At 41.8% G+C, this 18,217-nt stretch overlaps 1 protein-coding gene across 1 annotated transcript; it reads right to left on the reverse strand.

Moving 5' to 3' along the window:
• Window positions 1-541: 541 nt before the first annotated feature.
• Window positions 542-17,160, reverse strand: cpt1a2b (carnitine palmitoyltransferase 1A2b). The gene is made up of 19 exons (XM_067230844.1): window positions 17,058-17,160; window positions 13,979-14,123; window positions 13,717-13,856; window positions 12,630-12,801; window positions 12,231-12,332; window positions 11,971-12,108; window positions 11,730-11,807; window positions 11,464-11,571; window positions 9,209-9,296; window positions 8,608-8,803; window positions 6,879-7,067; window positions 6,480-6,585; window positions 5,675-5,791; window positions 3,253-3,417; window positions 2,715-2,843; window positions 2,214-2,369; window positions 1,931-2,044; window positions 1,543-1,635; window positions 542-1,437 (listed from the first exon to the last, which is right to left on the reverse strand). Exons 2-19 carry the CDS (start codon window positions 14,117-14,119, stop codon window positions 1,321-1,323), a joined length of 2,349 nt encoding a protein of 782 aa, XP_067086945.1. The 5' UTR covers window positions 14,120-14,123; window positions 17,058-17,160; the 3' UTR covers window positions 542-1,320.
• Between the last annotated feature and the right edge of the window lie 1,057 nt (window positions 17,161-18,217).

An 18,217-nucleotide genomic window follows, 5' to 3' on the forward strand; every position in this document is an offset into this window, starting at 1 on the left:
AATGCTGTGTCAACACAGCATTTTATATAGGAGGAAGGAAGAAGCGAGAATGGAAAACTAACTGACCTGTCAATTCACACACACTAAACTAGCTCCTGACTGATAATTGATTTAATTAATTTACAATGTTATTAAATGTATATTTCATTTTAACCTTACTTTGACCATTCTTGCTCTGATTTAACCCATAGTCAAATAACTGTAATTCCATTGGTATTGGCATTATTTGGTTCATGTTAATACACTGTTCAGTTTCCCATCTTCCTTTAAACCATAGGGGAATTCGTTTTGGTTGTTTAGCCAATATTTAACCCCCTGCAGCCATAACCAAGTCAACGGCAGTTAAGTCTGTAAACGTTTTGCACATGATTAACCACATTATTTAAGCATTAACCATCTGGCAATCAAATCAAATTAAAACAAAATAAATAAAATAATAAAATCAGGCACATTTCACATCCCACATCCATCCACACAATATTGGCGGGGTACTTGGGATATAATTCCTCAATACCCCCCTAAAACAACTGAACTGGAAGCATTACAAACAAGATGTAATTTAATTCCACAATAATTCTCGACACATGCCAATGCTGACCCACAGCTCATAGTAGAATTAGCAATGCTATAGACATTTGTAATGGAAAAGATGGTCACCATGGGTCATCGATCCTTCAATAAAAGCACTGCTGGCCTTAGAGAAATCTGATGTAGTCAAAAGAGCAACAAGAGTAAATAAACCATTCAATGTATGATCACAAAGGAGCTGGGTCAAATATTTATTTGATCCACTTTAAGGACTAACATTACTTTTGATATGGCATGTCACAAAATGAGCATGTATTATTGTTACTGAGACTATCCCTGGTAGGTCACCGGACAAGCTAAACTAAGTAAACATCTCACACAAGAAGAATTGACTTTAACCATGGTCAACTTTAACTGAAAGTAAAAATATTCAAGTACAGTTCTACACCCCTCATTCCTCCAAACCACTGCAAAGTAGTTCTTTGGTATTGAGAAATGTCCCATTTCCCAGTAGATTCATGAATCTCCACCCTACATCTGGTTTAGCTCACACTTAACCGTGTTCATCACATTCTCATGTTTACTCCTCAACTGACTGAGTCTTGTCCCAAATTGTAGATTAACCACACCAAACCATGTTAGAATAAAAGGTTAAGACCTCAAAGGGTGCCTCAATACACCTTTAACACCTTTAATCAGATGGCCAATTGCTGTATGGTTATTTAACCTGGTCAGGCACAGACAGCAACGACATGTTATGCAACAGCAGGTTGGTCAAGTCATGGCAGTCGGTTAGTTTTGTTTCTTGGCCTGGGGGGCCTCTGTGGCGGGTGCTTTGGCCTCGGGGGAGAGCAACAAGAGCAGATCCAGTAAGGCGCGGCTGATCCGGGCTCCAAATCTGTGGGAGTCCTGAAGAGGTAGAAAGAGTCATTGTTCAACTGATTGGTCGAATGACTTTTTATTCTGACACTGACATAAATCAAGGACATAAGCAACTAAAAAGGATGTACATACCGTTTCGGCAAAGGAGCGTTTGCAGGATACATGGAAGTTGATCATGTCTTCTCCAACAATGATATAGGATACTCCGTAACCATCGTCTGCCACCTGAGAGACAGCCAGATAAAGAGAGACAGAGACACAGTAACAAAGAGAGATAAAGGAGAAAAAAAGAGATGCACGGTGATGCGAGGTGTCAGATAGACAGTTACACTAGCCACAATCCTAAATTAGTCTACCAGTGTTGCACTCTAGGTCAGCTTAGTGGTGTGTGTCAGAACTAATCAGACTGACTTCAGACCAATCAGAATTAACTGACTTCACGGACCAATACAGATATGTAAAGCACCCAGAAGTGCAGGTTAGCTTGAGCTGGTAGACTGTCATTTGTGAGGGTACTCACGGGGCCAAAGCCTCCCCCTAGAGAGACAAACTCAGGGTGGTTCTTCATGTCAAACAGCTCCAGCTGCTGGACTGGAGTTTGACTGGTCGACAGGCGCCACGGTTCTGATAGCACCTGGATGAAGAGACCAGAAACCTTTGATTATACCAAGAGAAAGCACAGGTCTTCAAGATAGGTTTTTAATGGGAATCTGAAAGGTGCGTCTAGGATGCACAGGTTAGCATAGTTTTGTCTGAATATTTTGTAGGGTCTGACCGATCTCTAACAAGCCACTGACACATACTTCCTTTAGAAATGGCGACTCCACCCCAAGGTATTTGGAAACCACGTACAGGCAGAACAGGTGCCTGTCAATGCCCGATCCCGTCATAGCCAAACGGTAGAGGTTCTGGTGCTTTTCGCTAGCCAATCGGAAAAGCTTCCTGCAGTTCTCTACTGCCTGTGAGACAAACTGCTAGTTAATAAGTAGTAGGATGAATCAAGTCTCTGACATTTATCACCTCCATCACAATCAAATGTTAAGCCTCAACAAACTTTAGTTATTACTTTGCCCTCTCCTCAGGCACAAATGGCATTTTGATACAGTTTTACTTTCACAGATGTACTGTTTTCATGGATGCAGAAGCGTAAGAGTAGTTGGATGGAAGAAACCCGTGACATAAAACCACACTTTATAAATAGAAGGAGTCTTGGGTGTAAACAGTACCACCTCGGTATCTGAATGTGGAGGAATACAGAAGGATAGTAATGACTGAGGATCTACACAGAATGTATTTAAAGGCACCTCGCCACTCTCCACAGCTCTGACAAAGGCAGAGCTCTCATTGGAACAGGATCGCACGGTCTCTGTCCGGCCCTCACGGAACAGGCGGGTCATGGACGCCTCATAGGTTAGGCAGAAGCCTCCCCTGTCCTGGAACATAAAAGATTGGGAGAAGCGGTCAGATTTTTGCATTTACTTACAGACCAATTATCACAACTGTTCCTCTTTGGCAAGATCAATATTTGTATTTAATATTATATTGTATGTGTGGTGGAAAGTACTAGGTGGTGTATTGCAGTGTATTAAAGAACAATATCTGACTTTAGAAACTTCAGAGACATGAATCATAACTCCGAAGAGCCTAACCTGTAGAGCAACCTTTTAACGGCTCCGAGACAAATCAGACAAACTTTTACCTGTTATCTCTTAAATACATGCTGCTACATATCTTTACAACGGTTAGCAAATGTATCAATCTGCTGTGTTGCCGTTTACAGGCATCCCATAAGTTGTCTCCATGTCTGAATTCAACCCCCCCCCCCCCCCATCAGAGTCTCACCCGGTAGTAAGCTAGCTGCAACGCCAACTGAATGAAGGCATCCGGGCTGATCTTGAGCTTCTTAATCCTTCCCTTCCCAAAGTCCCGGAAGGGGAACACGTGGCAATCAACATCGTCTGCTAAAGCCTGAGCGACAGCTAGAGAGCTGGACACCTGCTCCTGTACCTGAGGAATCAGGGTGGTGGTGGGAAGACCTTACCATCTTTACAACAATCATACCATTACACGAATAATGACTAGGATAGGAGGAAGTGCACATTTGGGCAAATCTGTCTGACATCAATTTCTAAACTCAGTTTTAGCATGTTGAGTTAGTGTCTTTGTTCAAAGGCCCTGTTACTCTGAAAGTTACATTTATATTTAGTCTTTTAGCAGACGCTCTTATCCAGAGCGACTTACAGTAAGTACAGGGACATTCCCCCAAGGCAAGTAGGGTGAAGTGCCTTGCCCAAGGACACAACGTCATTTGGCACAGCCAGGAATCGGACTGGCAACCTTCAGATTACTAGCCCGATTCCCTAACCGCTCAGCCACCTGACTCCCTCCTGAAATAAAACACAAGGCTCAGTGTTCAGAGGTCCCTGACTGCAGTTTATGAGTTACTGTGTACACACTGGCTCAGGCCAAGACCCAAATGCAGACAGCAGAGGCAGGCACAGACTTATCGAGAGAGAGAGGTTTAATACACATGGAATCAATCAGAACATAGGGAGCACCTGGAGTGGGGGGGGAGGGTGGGGGGGGCAAGTAGCAGCACAGAGGTTAAATACACAAGGAAAACAATCAGAACATATGGAGCACCTGGAGTGTGGGGGGGTGGGGTGGGGCAGGTAGCAGCACAGGTGAATAGAATTAGGGTGTGACATCCACAGTGGCATTTGATTCACTTGGCATTTGAAAAGATTTCTGTTTGCTATATTAATACGTTAACATTCAGCATCAACAAATGAGTTATAGTTGCTGTGGAAGAAATTGGGATTTCCTGTGTGCTTACATTATTCACTAATCAATAGAACTAGTCATTGGATACTAGTTAGTACGTTCTCATGTAAGCTTGCTATTAATAAGAGTATATTGTGTCTATGTGTCAGGTTAATAGATGTTCGGGGTCAGGAGAAAGTACTGGCTAAACGTCCCTTGTCATGACTACAAGGAGAGCTCCAACTATGAACACTCTAGTCTGAGAGTTGTCATGTGTTGGGAGCAGTGAATCTGTTTCTCTGAGACTGTTGTAACGTCATTACTGCCTGACTGTCACTATCTATGTTTACATTCTTGTGCCCTATAAAAGATGGTCCTCCGGCTATCAGAGCGGAGAGAGACATGATTGAGACCTAAGCCTGGTGTCGTGTTGTCATTTATTGTCAGAGGTCTGGTTTTCTCTCCCAATCTGCAGATTGATAAATACGAATTTAAATCCAGAACTCAACTGAACTTAGTCACTCCGTTTATGAAGAGACGGACACAACACTTTGTTCATCATTGCCCAATAATTTTATCAGGTTGATTTAAATAAGAAAAAGAGAGAGTGAGTGGGAGAGAGCAGTTATAGAGAGACAATTTGTTGTGGAATGGCACTTTATCAAAAGTATAACTGACTTCATGGAAATTAGTAATTCAACCTTTACAGTGGGTAGATCACAATGTGATGATGATTCACATGTGTCACCTTCACTGAGATAGATCAACACTGAAATGCCCAAGCACTGGGACATATGCAATAACCAAATAATAATTAACAATGGCAGGAAGTCCCCAAAAATCCCCTAGTTAATTTTTTATTTATATGTGTGTGTTTGTGTGGGTGGATATCTTCCACAGTGGGCTGCGGGCAACTCTTAATCTAGTCCATTAGCCAATATATCCAGGTAGACATGGCTTTACTCTTAGGGGCTTTCCAAATGGACTTTGCACATTTGCACTTATTATAACCACCTTGCAACTGCCTACCCTCACTGTTTCATTACATTGATCAGTGAATATTGTGAATAATATAGTTTTTTATTATTATTATCTTATATTTATTGTTATTATTGTCCCCTACTATCTATTTGATTATTTAAAACTGCACTGTTGTAGGTAGCTCAGAGGCACAAAGCTTTTGATGGTACTTGTATACTTGTGTATCCTGTACATATGACAATAAACTTGAATTGAATAGAAATTGTAATGGTTCAGAGTGTCTTGTTTTAGCCCATTGCAGGAGAGCCAGGCTGTGGGAAAAGTGGGTAATTGATCAAATTTCCACTTTGATAAAGATCTGAATGGAGGACGCAGAAAGCCTCCGTTCATTTCAAAATGTCTTGACTCCCTATCAGTATCACAGCAGATTTAGTTTTTGAAACTGCACTTCCTGTATGGTGCGCACTAATTAGTTCCCAGACATTTCCTGCTGTAATCACACACAGATGCTTTCACAAACCTCCAAAGGAATATCCCAGGCCAGTCTCTGGGGGTGGGGAAGGGAGCGCTCTACCTCTCCTTTACAGTGTCCATCTTCAGTGTAGCCGAGCTGAAAGGCGTCTGTTGCCAAAGTGTACTGGGGGGAGAGAGACCGACTTTTACATACAAATTACATTCCCACACAAGCACAAAGACAACAAAAACAGCCTGCCATTTTTTGCTCACATATACAACAACAGTAAATCTATGGTAACAGTAAAAGCTAGATACAACAGTAAAACTACATCTAAATATATTTATGCTGAACAACCCAGAGACAAACAGTGCCACCCTTCCACATGTATGAAGGTATGTATGACCTATGATAGGTAGACCACAATGTTTAATTACTGCGAAATTTACCCATTTTCAATGATACCCTTTTGTGGCACTTCAAACCCGAAGCTCCAGCCGCCCGCCAGATTTGTTGGATTCTAGCCATTTAAACTTGTGTTCATTCTGGCTACAAAACAATCCATCATTCATATTTCTTTCCCCCTATACATTCACTTGAATGGGGCTTCCCAACGTTCTGTGGTCAACTATTTTTCCATATTTGACCGTTGCTCAGTACCGGTCCTAGCACATTTGGCGCCCTAGGCAAGATTTATCACCAGCACCCCCCAGAAGGGAGAAGGGAAAATAAGCCCCTTCAGAGCAAAGCTACACCCCTCCGCTTCGCGTCGGGGGGCTGTTCGCCCTGTCGGGGCTTATTTTCCCGATAATGACCGGCGTTCTATACATTATCCCTTACGAATTGTATGTCGTCAGAGCGTACTACACACCTCCCACAGATGTGCCACGGTGGGTGCATCTGCCCAGGAATGCTCTGCATTCAGCCCATTCTTCCCATTCTTGTAAACTACTATGGAGAAAGACTTATCAAACCACCTGAGGGGGACAGAAAACAAAGGAAATGAAGAGAGGTCACAATTAGAAATGTTGCAACAAATCTAAAACACGGCTGTTCCATGTTATTGAGGCAGTGTTTAATCCCAAATGAACAGAAGGAAAAAGGGCTCATAACCAGGTCAACAATGTTCCTTCACTAACTCTGAATTGACTCTGTTGGGAGCCCCTGTCCATGAGAGAACATCTACTACCCCTGAGTGAAACCCTACTGCTCTTGAGTGAATACTAAAGACACAATTGAAAACACACAGACGCACAGAAACTCTCTTCACCTGTCGTAGCATTTTCCATGGAGAAGGGACTTGGCGTAGCGGTCAAGGTTTCCCACCGGATCTTCTCCCATCATGCCTTGCTCTTCATCGTCCAGAGTTACAAAGAAGGCGGCTCTCTCAATGCAGTCCAGGGAGCGCTTGTTCACACCAGAGCTGAAGTACTGCTTTCTCATTTGAGACCAGGGTATTCTATGGGAAGGGGTTGTAATTGAAAGACATTCAATAGTACATACATTCAATTAAGAAAACATTCAAAATGAGAAAACGGTAAGAAACATTTAACTTAAACTGGTAGCTAGCTAAGTGTATTATGTAGCAGTCCCTTTTATCAAAGGCTACGTGCGTGGGATATTTGAACCTGCAACCTCTTGATCTGCAGTCAAATGATCTACCACTGAGTTCTGCCCATTCCACCAGTATTGCCATTGTTGGTACACCACCAAGGACAAGTTAAATTGATCACCAATTAAACAATTTTACTTCACATTTTGGCTCACATTTTGGCTCAAAGTGTAACTCACCTTGGTAGAATGTGGAGACTGAGAGAAAAATGTGTAATTAGCTTTTCTGGGAGAGTGTATAGTCCATATTGGGGTGGGGGGGGGTATTAAAAAGCATTTTCTACTTTTAATGAGTGATTCTGCTATGTATTTCACAACAGTGTGTCGACAGATATGTTTGACAAGTCTCTTTATATGCCTAACAGGTAATAAGCAATAGCTAAGGCTTGCTAACTCAATGTAATAATAAGACTTATATAGCACATTTCATACAAGAATTGCAGCTCAATGTGCTTTACATAAAATCTCAAATCCGTCTTGGACCCGAGCTGCCTTTGCAATTTCCAAAACATATAACAACCCAGACAAGCCGCAATTTATTTTAAATAAATAAATAAAAGTAGTAAAACCCTTCTGGGATAAAATTTGTGAAATGCTTTGGTAAAAAGATAGGTTTTAAGCTGTCTTTTGAAAATGTCTAGCGTGTTTGCTTCCCTAATATTTATGGGTAATTTGTTCCATAGTTTTGGGGCGTAATTGACAAAGGCCGCATCACCAATCTTCTTATGACTGCTTCTGGTGACCTCTAATAGGACTGCATTTGATGATCGCAGTGTTCTAACTGGTGTATAGTTTATAAGAGAGGTAGCAATGTAGCTAGGTCCTTGTCCGTTTAGAGATTTGTATGTTAGGAAAAGGACCATAAAGTCAATTATGAAGGTAACAGGGAGCCAGTGTAAAGTAGCTAGGACAGGAGTAATGTGTTCTCTCCTTTTAGTTTTGGTAAATAATCTAGCTGCAGAATTTTGAATGAGCTGTAGTCTTTCAGTGGTTTTCTTGGGACGACCAGTGAAAAGTGCGTTACAGCAGTCCAGCCGGCTGGATATAAAAGCATAAAAGCTTCTCTGCATCATTTTGGTTTATGAATGGTCGTACCTTCACTATATTCCTCAGGTGAAAGAAAGCTGTTTTGGTCACTTTATTAATGTGAGAGTTGAAATTTAAATCCGAGTCCAGGATTACACAGAGAGGCAGGGCTCAACATTAACATTTTTTGTTTGATAAAAATGATAAATAAAAAATTGTCTTGGGGCCAGTAAGTTTCAAAATGTTAATGTTGAGCCCTGTAACCACTCGCCCACACACACACACACAACGATCTACCTGCCCACACCTGCATGCACGGCTGCGCCCACCCCCCCTCCCTCCCCCCCTAAACACACACGTACCTGTCTCCAGCAGTCAGAGCCCCCAGTCTGTCCTCTCCAGGCTGAGGGGGGGAGGGGTCTTCCAGGATCTTCTGGATCTGGAACTCGATCTCTCGAGGAGACAGCAGCCTGCCAGCCTTGTACACCCACAGCCTGAAGTAGCGCCCCCTATGGTAGACTGCTACAAACTCACTGTCCTGCCAGTGCTGCAGCACATCTGAGAGGGAACGAATGCATTTTTATTTATAAATGTACAAATGCATAAACAACTCAGCGATGGTCCGATAGAGAGGGAACTATATCTGTTTTCTATGTTGAAGACATATTAATAGTTTCTAGTAGGGTCCAAAAGTCTGAGACCACATTGAACATTTAGCCAAGCATTCTGTGACATTACAAGAAGCTCTTTGGATCATTGTCATATCATGCTGCACGAGCTCCCCCAGATCCTCTTTTCTAACGAGTAAAAATGTCAGCTTTTTCCCAAATCTTGTCATCTAATGGTTATACAGAGACCTGGAGAGGCCTACAAGCGACAAGCCCAAACTCACACCTATAAATAGTAAAGTTTCCTGAGCTGTAGATGTATATATATATTTTTGTGTGCATGTGTGTGACTTACCAGTCTCATCTCCAGGGGTCCGTGTGGTGTTGAACATCCGCTCACACTGAGCAGCACACAGAGGTATGACTGTACCAGGAACACGACTCTGAGAGAGGAAGAGAGAGAGTGAGAGAGATAAGGAAAAGCATAACTGTCCCAGCTGCTCAGGGGCTAAAGGCCGTTTGTTCTACCTGCACAACTTGTTCCAACCTCTGTTTGTGCTAACACATATCCCCTCCTGTAAGAGAGTACATCACTGAGCTGCGCCCCAGAGGCCTAGCACGGTGGTTAGAAAGTCTGTCTGCTTGCAAGCATGATCAAGACATATGTTGCGATTGTACATCCTTTGTATTTTGGTTCAAACTTTGTTGAAAATTAAACAGGTGGAGAATTTTCCACAACAACTAGGGGCTCGCCTGGCGGTCCCTGACCCTCAGGTTCTTCCTGCACGGCCCAGATACACAAGTCGTGGAGCCTGACTCCAACCCCTGAGGGATCAGACTCCAGCTGGGGTGGATAGGCACCAGCTGGAGACAGGGCTGGACAACTGCTTACAGGATCCAGATCCGTAGGGAATCAAGACATAACATTTACATTACATTTGTGAATTTAGCAGATGCTTTTATCCAAAGCGACTTCCAAAAGTACTCTTTACAAAAGTACAAGACAGCCCCAAATATTGCGCGTAGCCAAAACATGAAGCATACATTGTGAAAACCAAATAAGTCAAAATAAGGGAAGAACCAGGAGAGCATTCTACTCCTCAAAAAAAGTTCTGAAACGTTATTTCGTTGATTATTCCTCCCCTTCAGTAATACCAATTGGTATTGTATGTTATATCGTTGGAAAGCCTGATTAGTCACCTTTACAACAAGGTACAACTTGTAAGGATTGTGCATTCGTGGAATGAGCAACACAGCTAACCATGTGTTTTAGCGGCCCAAAAAAAGGTGCCAAAATCCCCTGCAATATTCTTCTGTTGGTATTCACTCTCATTTTGAGCTTCAAGTGGAATCAGCTTGGGCGTGCTGTACGTGCCAGAGTGACCAATGCAAACATGTTGGCTGACTTGCGACAAATCCTGGTTGAGGAATGGGATGCCATCCCACAGCAGTGTGTGACCAGGCTGGTGACCAGCATGGGGAGGAGGTGCCAAGCTGTTGTGGCTGCTATGGATCTTCCACACGCTACTGAGGTCCCTGACAGTGTAAAATGAATAAAGTGTAAAAATGGCCAATATGTGTTGTTTTTTCCTGATTAATGTGGGAGAGTGCAATCATCCAATCCACCAAGCAACTCAAAACGAGAGTGAATACCAACAGAAGAATATTGCAGGGGATTTTGGCACATTTATTTGGGCCGCTACCCACACTGTTAGCTGTGTTGCTCATTTCACGAATGCACGATCCTTACAAGTTGTACCTCGTTGTAAAGGTGACTAATCAGGCTTTCCAACGATATAAAATACAATACCAATTGGTATTACTGAAGGGGAGGAATAATCGACCGAAATAACGTTTCCTAACATTTTTGGAGGAGTTTAGTTAAACAAGTTACAATTAAACAACATGAACCTCAAAAAGTACAATGGTGTACCTGTGGAAAAAAAGCAAGCAACAAAAGTATATTTCACAGCGAGTACAATAGTTTTAAGTCAGTTACAATTAACCAACAAGAGCAACAAGTCTCTCAATAAGAGTCATTGTGATCCTGGAGGAAACATCAGGTCCAGCCAATGTTTCCGCCAGGCATAACATAGGGGTTGGACCGCCAGAGCCGCTGGACTGACAAATAATTCAAAATATTTGACAAAATATATACACAGTGCAGCTGCTACTTCAAACAACTAGGAGGTATTCACATTTACATTTAGTCATTTAGTAGACGCTCTTATCCAGAGCGACTTACAGTAAGTACAGGAACATTCTCCCTGAGGCAAGTAGGGTGAATGCCTTGCCCAAGGACACAACGTCATTTGGCACGGCCGGGAATCGAACTCCCAACCTTCTGATTACTGGCCCGATTCCCTAACCGCTCAGCCACCTGACTCCCCATACCAAGCATATGCTTGGTATGTTTACTACACCAGAGCTCATAGAGGGTTCATGGATTCAGGATTGGACCGTCAGGATAAACAGAGTAAGATGAAATACAAATATTTATGAGCAAGTGGATATCAAAGTGTGTCCTCATTGTTACCGTTATGATTATAATATCCCAGACCCAGGCACTGAAACAGTTAGAATAGGCAGTATTATGCAAGATGCTCTCACAGGCTTGAGTTCCTCTCGGTTCACTTTCCGACGGTACAACAACAGGGCAGTGATGGTGTTTCCGGCCCTGGCAGACTGTATGGGAGTGGGGGTCACGTAGAGAAAGTCCTAGAACAGAGAACAAAAATGTATTTGATTATTATTTTGTTATAAAGACATTTAAATCACCCATTGGAAGAAAAAAGAGCTATTATTGTTTGGTCACAGATCTTGGGAGATTGAGTTTGGAAAGAAAAAGGGCAGAAGGATTGAGGAATGGACATTACCATGCCGTAGTAGTTGCTGTTGACCATGATGGGGCCACGCCCTCTGAGGTAGATGTACTCCTCCCACCAGTCACTTACCTACATGAATGTGTGTGCGTGTGTGTGTGTGTAAGGGAAAGATGATTGAAAGGGGAGTCGTGACTCACAGTTACACATTGACATTTATAAATACATGTGGCCATTATTGTTCAATCTGTGTGTGTGTGTGTTTGTACGTGTAAGTGATTATTTGTCTCCCTACATAGTTGGTGGCCCACAGTGCCTTAAGCTTGAGATAGCGCTGTAAACGGTTTCCCAGGTTGCTCTCAAACTGAGCAGCCAGCTTGATCATACGCTCAAACTCTGGGTCGGTCAGCAACGGCCGCACAGACTCCAGGTACTAAAGAAAGGAAAAAGAGGAATACATCTCACTCAAAACAATATCCCCCCACTGTGAGGAAGATGGCCATGGTGTTGTGTGTGTGTGTGTGTGTGTGTGTGTGTGTGTGTGTGTGGACTCACCCTCTGTAGTGTATCTTTGATTGGTGGGACAGGCAGAATAGGAAGAGATGTCTGGTAGCTGTAGAGGAGGGGCTTTCTGCCAGATAGCAGACGCAGCAGTGTCTGAACCACACAGATAAAAAAAGACAACAATGCTCAGTATTACACCCTTGTCAAGGAGTTTTAAGTCCCCAGTACAAAAGACATAGAACAGTGGTTGAGTTGTACCACATCCGATGCTGCGGAGGGTAGGCATTTTATTGTTCCCAGCTACTCAAGTAATGTAGTATTGGTATAACTACAGTATGTGTAATACCTATTACTATAGAGCTGTACTAGCTACTAATATTGTTATATAATATCATATAATAGAAACATAATGTATATTGTTGCTACAGTAACAGGATTGCTGAGTCGTACCACCCAGACTTTGGTGGTGATTGAAATGCGTCCATGCTGCTCAAACATCCACTGGTGGTAGGAGAGGAGTAACTTGAGACAGAAACGGAGCGTCATGATCAGAGAGAGCCACAAGATGGTACTGAAGACCAGCACTGACAGCATGGTTTGGCCCTGGACACTCAGAGACAGGCTGGGAGGGAGAGAGGGAGTAAGATGTGTTTAGACTGAGATATAACACTTGAATTGACCCACAACTGCAACCACATCATGTTCAGAAACTTTTAAAGATAAAGAAAGGGAAATGTAAAATCCAGTAAATATCCACCTAGAACTAAATACAATAACGTGTTTGAGATACAAGCAGCTACTTAAATGTAGCCTGCTTCCAGAAAATGACAGATATTGAAAATAAAAATACTACACCTTTCTATGTCACATAAGGTTTAAGTAAAATCAATTGGTAAAACTTTTAGCTTGTTAATTTCTATCTTTAATCTTATATTTTACCCCTGAATCTCTCTACTTTTTTATGTTTATATATATATATATTAATGTAAAATTATATATATAATCAATTAACATGTATGACAATAGTACATTAGTGACACCACCACACTATGGAGAAAATATGAGAGAAGTGTTTGAGAAGCTCACTTTGTTCAATGTACTAAGGGGACCTCTACTGGTACACTGTAGAACTGGCAGGTTCATGTAATCCATTAATGACAGAGGTGAAAAGGAATTTAGGCGGGGAGCACCTGCACACACACTTTAGCACACAATGGAGAGGGTGTAGAATGAAGGGTGTGTTTTGGTGTGTGTGTAAGAGTGAGTCACCTACGACTTGAAGAAGACACATATCAACGCTAGTGCCAGCTAGAGTAAAGGTTTTGTATGTAGGGCGTTTAATATTGGCCAAACAACCAAAAATTTTAACAGTTTGTTACACAATGAGGTGTGTGACCCAGCAAGTAGAGACTCCGTCCAGCAACTCCAGATTTTAGCAGGTGTAGTTTATGTAGGTAGGTACAGGTAAACAGGCAGGCAGAGATAGGTATGATGTATGCTGCATTTAATACTGTGTCGCATTATTGTTATTGGTTACCTGAGGGGAAGGTATTCTCGGATCTTGGCGATGAGGCCCATAGATGGGTCGGACTGCGTGTACATAGTTGCCAGTATCGCTATGACAACAAACAGCCAAGAGGAAGGGCTAGCGGGGTACACTCCCTTGATCACTCCGTTCTGCCAGCACACAGAACAGTGGACAAAGGGTAAAAACACCAAGGTCAAATATGTACATGTATACATACTGAAAAACACAAACACACTGATAGCTGGCCCTGGTCCTGACACACACACCCTACCCTGACACGGCTGACTCGCTTCTTCCAGGAGCGGAGGCCAGACCGGCAGATCTGGGACAGGGCCTGTTGAGAGAGTTGCAGGTCGAAGCCCTCTGGTGTGATGGTGAACTGAAACGCCACCGCCTGGTGGGCCTCAGCCATCACTCTGCAAACGACAAGAACCTTCAGTGAGATCACTATGGAATAAACAAGTTCTTATTGTCAGGTGAAAGCCGACCTGGGATATCTAATGTCTATTTAAAATAACTATCTGAAAGAACATTAGTTCAACTGGGATTTTGAGTAGAGCAAGTTTGCTTCTGTAAGAGCATCCTTCTGTAACGAACAACTGTAATTAACCTGTCAACATGTCTCCTAGTTGCATGGAGATAACTGAAGTGTCATACATTCCAGAATGTTGGCTAACCCCTCATGAACCGAAATTCAAAACAGAGACTGGAGGAAACAGAGAGGACATTGGGTACGGGCGTGTATGTGTGTGGGATGTGTGAACATGCATAATTAACAATGAGGTCAACACCGATGTGTAACAGTTTGCAGCATAACAACAGAACGAATTCAGGGTTTGTCCGTTACATACACACAGCCACAAGAGAACACACATTTACCACACTGACACATACTGAAGATTGATCCACATACAGCACTTATACAGATGATGTAATTAGTTGCGTCTCAAAGTGCATGTGCGAGAGAGAGAGAGAAAAGCAACTGTGTGCACAGCGTTGTCATTTTTGTCCGTTCTCTCCAGCCAGCCAAGCGATTGATTGCTGCATATTTCTCCCTTCTTCCTCTTATCTGTCTATCACACACTGGCTGAGTGAGCAAGTGAGCGGAATGTGAAAAGTATCAGGTCAATCTCAGGCAAACATAATAAAGACTATTGGTGTTAGGGAGGCACGAACACAAGGGCTGACAGTAAAACTATGAGAGAGACAAACAGTCACCATCACACACAACAAGTGAGGTATTGAAAAGCATAAACGGGTGTATTGTTTAGCATCACAATTCTCAGCTCTATGTGGAAGGAATGTCTTCCTCACAGCCTGCAACTAACACACTGCATCCACACAGACAGTCAGTCACAGAAACGCTGTTTACAATGCAAGTCTAGTATTATGGAAGGAAATATCATAGAAACATAGAAGGTGATAAAAGTTGTAGAAGAATATTTTGGGGTCATGTAAACAGCAGCTAACAGAGCTGTAAGACTTCCTTCTGTAACCTTCTAGATGTGGTAATCTACCTGGAGGAACTTTGAAAGCTAACAACCTATATGGAGTCTGAAAGAACAGTTATTTGGATTAATGCATTTATCAAGCATGCGCCATCAGTAGTTAACAGCTACTGTATTCCCAATAGTTTTAGACAGGGCATTTCTAACTTGGGTATGAAACATAATGAAATGTAATATATTATTAATTACAAGTATTGGCATAGAGGTAGAAATCCAAAATGGGCAAACTAGCTCCCCATTTTTTATTTGATGTTGTTCCTATCGCTGCCTTCGGGGCACATGATACAAAGGTTCACAACGAACCATCGTTGTGTTTACCCAATTTTACCCAATACAAAAACAATAAATAGCATTTTCTTTTAACCTTCGCAATGTGGGGGGTCTGAGACAGCCCGACGGTTAAAAGAAAATTCCTCACTTTGTTTTTGTATGCAGTCTACTATAATAATACGTTAAGAGTTATCCATTGGGGGCCGAACCATAGTGGTTTGAACCAATCACCATCCTATGAGGAACTACTGGCAGCTATGGGCGTGTTTGAAGTTTGCCCGTGAGAGACGACAGTGACAGACAGATGGTTTGTCCAGTCACCAGCCAAGTATTTATTTTCTGCAAGCACAACTTCCCAGATTGTTATGTGTAACGAACCATCCGGCAACCGGAGACCAGGCTTCTGCTGGTTTGTGTTCTTTTCAGTAAATCTGGGTTTCATGGTTCATGTCATTATCTTAGTCATTAGTTGAAAATAGCAGTTCTGCATTTTCAACTGTTGTTTTTCCTGCTTCTCGTTTAATGTACTGGGATGACCAGTAGCCTAGGCTTTAAATTGTTAAGTCATGGGCATTTGAGAACCTTTTGTTTAATTTGATGAATTTCGGATTGTTTCCTTTGTGGATAACCTACATGTTTAGGCTTACAGTACAGTTTAGAAGCTTATTTCTGGAACCATTTAGCCACACTAGTCACTAAATAAAACAATGTTGCACAGCAGGTTTAACGTGAATATCAAAGGGAGTTTGAATGGCGGGAATATGCCGCCATGTGTTGAGTGAACATTATTATACACCTACAGGCAGTCTGTCTGGACTATGCCTTTCCAAAATAGTTACCACACTAAGAATGGGAACAACACATTGATCCCAGATAAAAAAGGGATACAATCAGCTCTTGTATATTTAAGGAATGCACGCATATTTTTAAGATTCATATATGTTTATTATACGTTTACTGTATGCACCTGCCGACCAAAATAAATTCCTTGTTTGTGTACACTAAACTTTATTCCTATTCCTTCCATTTCACATTTAACTTAGCTAGCTAACCTCATTGTTTAACAAAAGAGGGATTGCCTTGTCTTTCCTCCCAATAAAGTGTAGACTATTTGTTAATTGTCTTTTATGTTACCATCACTTTAAACATTTTAGTAATTATTAGTTAGGCAACTATTATTTGAGGTCGGTACAAAGAATGGGCCCTGACGGTCACTGCTCGCAACATATTTCTACTACTGTAGCCTATGCTGAGGTTTCTTGCCAACAAGTGGCGCTGTAACCGAAACCTCCCACAGCCTCAGAAGGAATACGTTGGCTATAAAACAACAAACAATAAGCTGTTAATTGGAAAACATTTCAAACATAAGTAATTGGTACACTGTTACATTAACAGGAACTACTACCAATAAAGTGACTAGACAGACTAGGTTTTCCAAGCAATACTATCGCATCTAGCCAACCCTACGTACACGACAATAGTCGGGGGTGGGGGGGGGTGGAGCTGATCCAGAACCGAGCGTACAAGCAAATATCACAGACAAGAAAAACGTATAATTGTGTAGAAAATTACCTGATTTAAACTAAAAGTATCCTGGCAAAAACTTTCAGGTTGAAGTAGGTCGTAGCCCAGTCGGCTGTTTTTTTTGTTGCTTTCCGTGAGACAAAGTGGGCAGTGTCTTTTGTAAAAAAAGAAAAAGACTTCTATACATTGGTGACGTCACACACAAACCCCGCCTGTTTAGAGCACGCAGGGAAAGTGATATTACCCCCAAAATAATTTATCCTACTGATGATACTGCTCTAGTGTACAGCAATAATACATCTCATATGTTGTCCGGTATACCCTCCACATAATAATTAGGAAACTTAATTTGATTTGATGTAGTTTATTGTTCTTTATTTATCACAGGCAATAATAATAATCATCATAATAGTGCACTTATTTTTTTATTTTATAATACAGACATTTCTCTTTTCATCATCATCATAATAATGTTTTCCCCCAATTTTCTGATTTCAGACTTTAAGAAAATGTTGTTCTACTGTGCGTAAGGGAAGGTGGTAAAGATTACAGTATTACAATCATAATTGGAATAATCAATAATGATGACAATAATCGTGAGTACAGTGTCAATAAAGAATGAGAATATGGTTCATATGTACTGTATACAATGGACAGAGACAGGGAATGGAAGGTGATTATATAATGAGGTGAGGGGCAGGGAGTTGAGGTATATTCTTCAGGATTAGAGGGGGTAGTCAAGAAATACAAAAAGAGAGTTGGAAGGGGGAGAGCTATAGAAAGACAGACCGAGGTGATGGGGTGATGGTGAAAGTTCTGTCAATAGTGTGTTCACTTTCACCCACAATTTTACCAAAACATCTTTGCTACCCTCCCACTGTTTATTTTTTTCAGACAGATATTTACATAGAATTTTGGATGCATGGTTTCGTTCTAGCATTTCCCTGTTTCTCTCTAAATGTGAGAGGTGGTGAGTTAATGTGAAAGAGCTGAATGTCAAATGCTGATCGGATATTTGTTTTGTGTTTCATCTAATAAATGGACAGGACATTGGAATGGGGTTGAGGGGTGATCATGGAAAGGTCAAGAAAATATGACAGGCATTCACCTCAATGTACGCATCATCTTTAAGGCGCCCACACTTTACTTCACCATGCTATCAGGTGTTGGTTTGCAACCATAGTATGCATGGCATGCATTAAAAAAAT

This window comes from Osmerus mordax, chromosome 3 (genome assembly GCF_038355195.1).
Source record: "Osmerus mordax isolate fOsmMor3 chromosome 3, fOsmMor3.pri, whole genome shotgun sequence".
NCBI lineage: Eukaryota > Metazoa > Chordata > Actinopteri > Osmeriformes > Osmeridae > Osmerus > Osmerus mordax.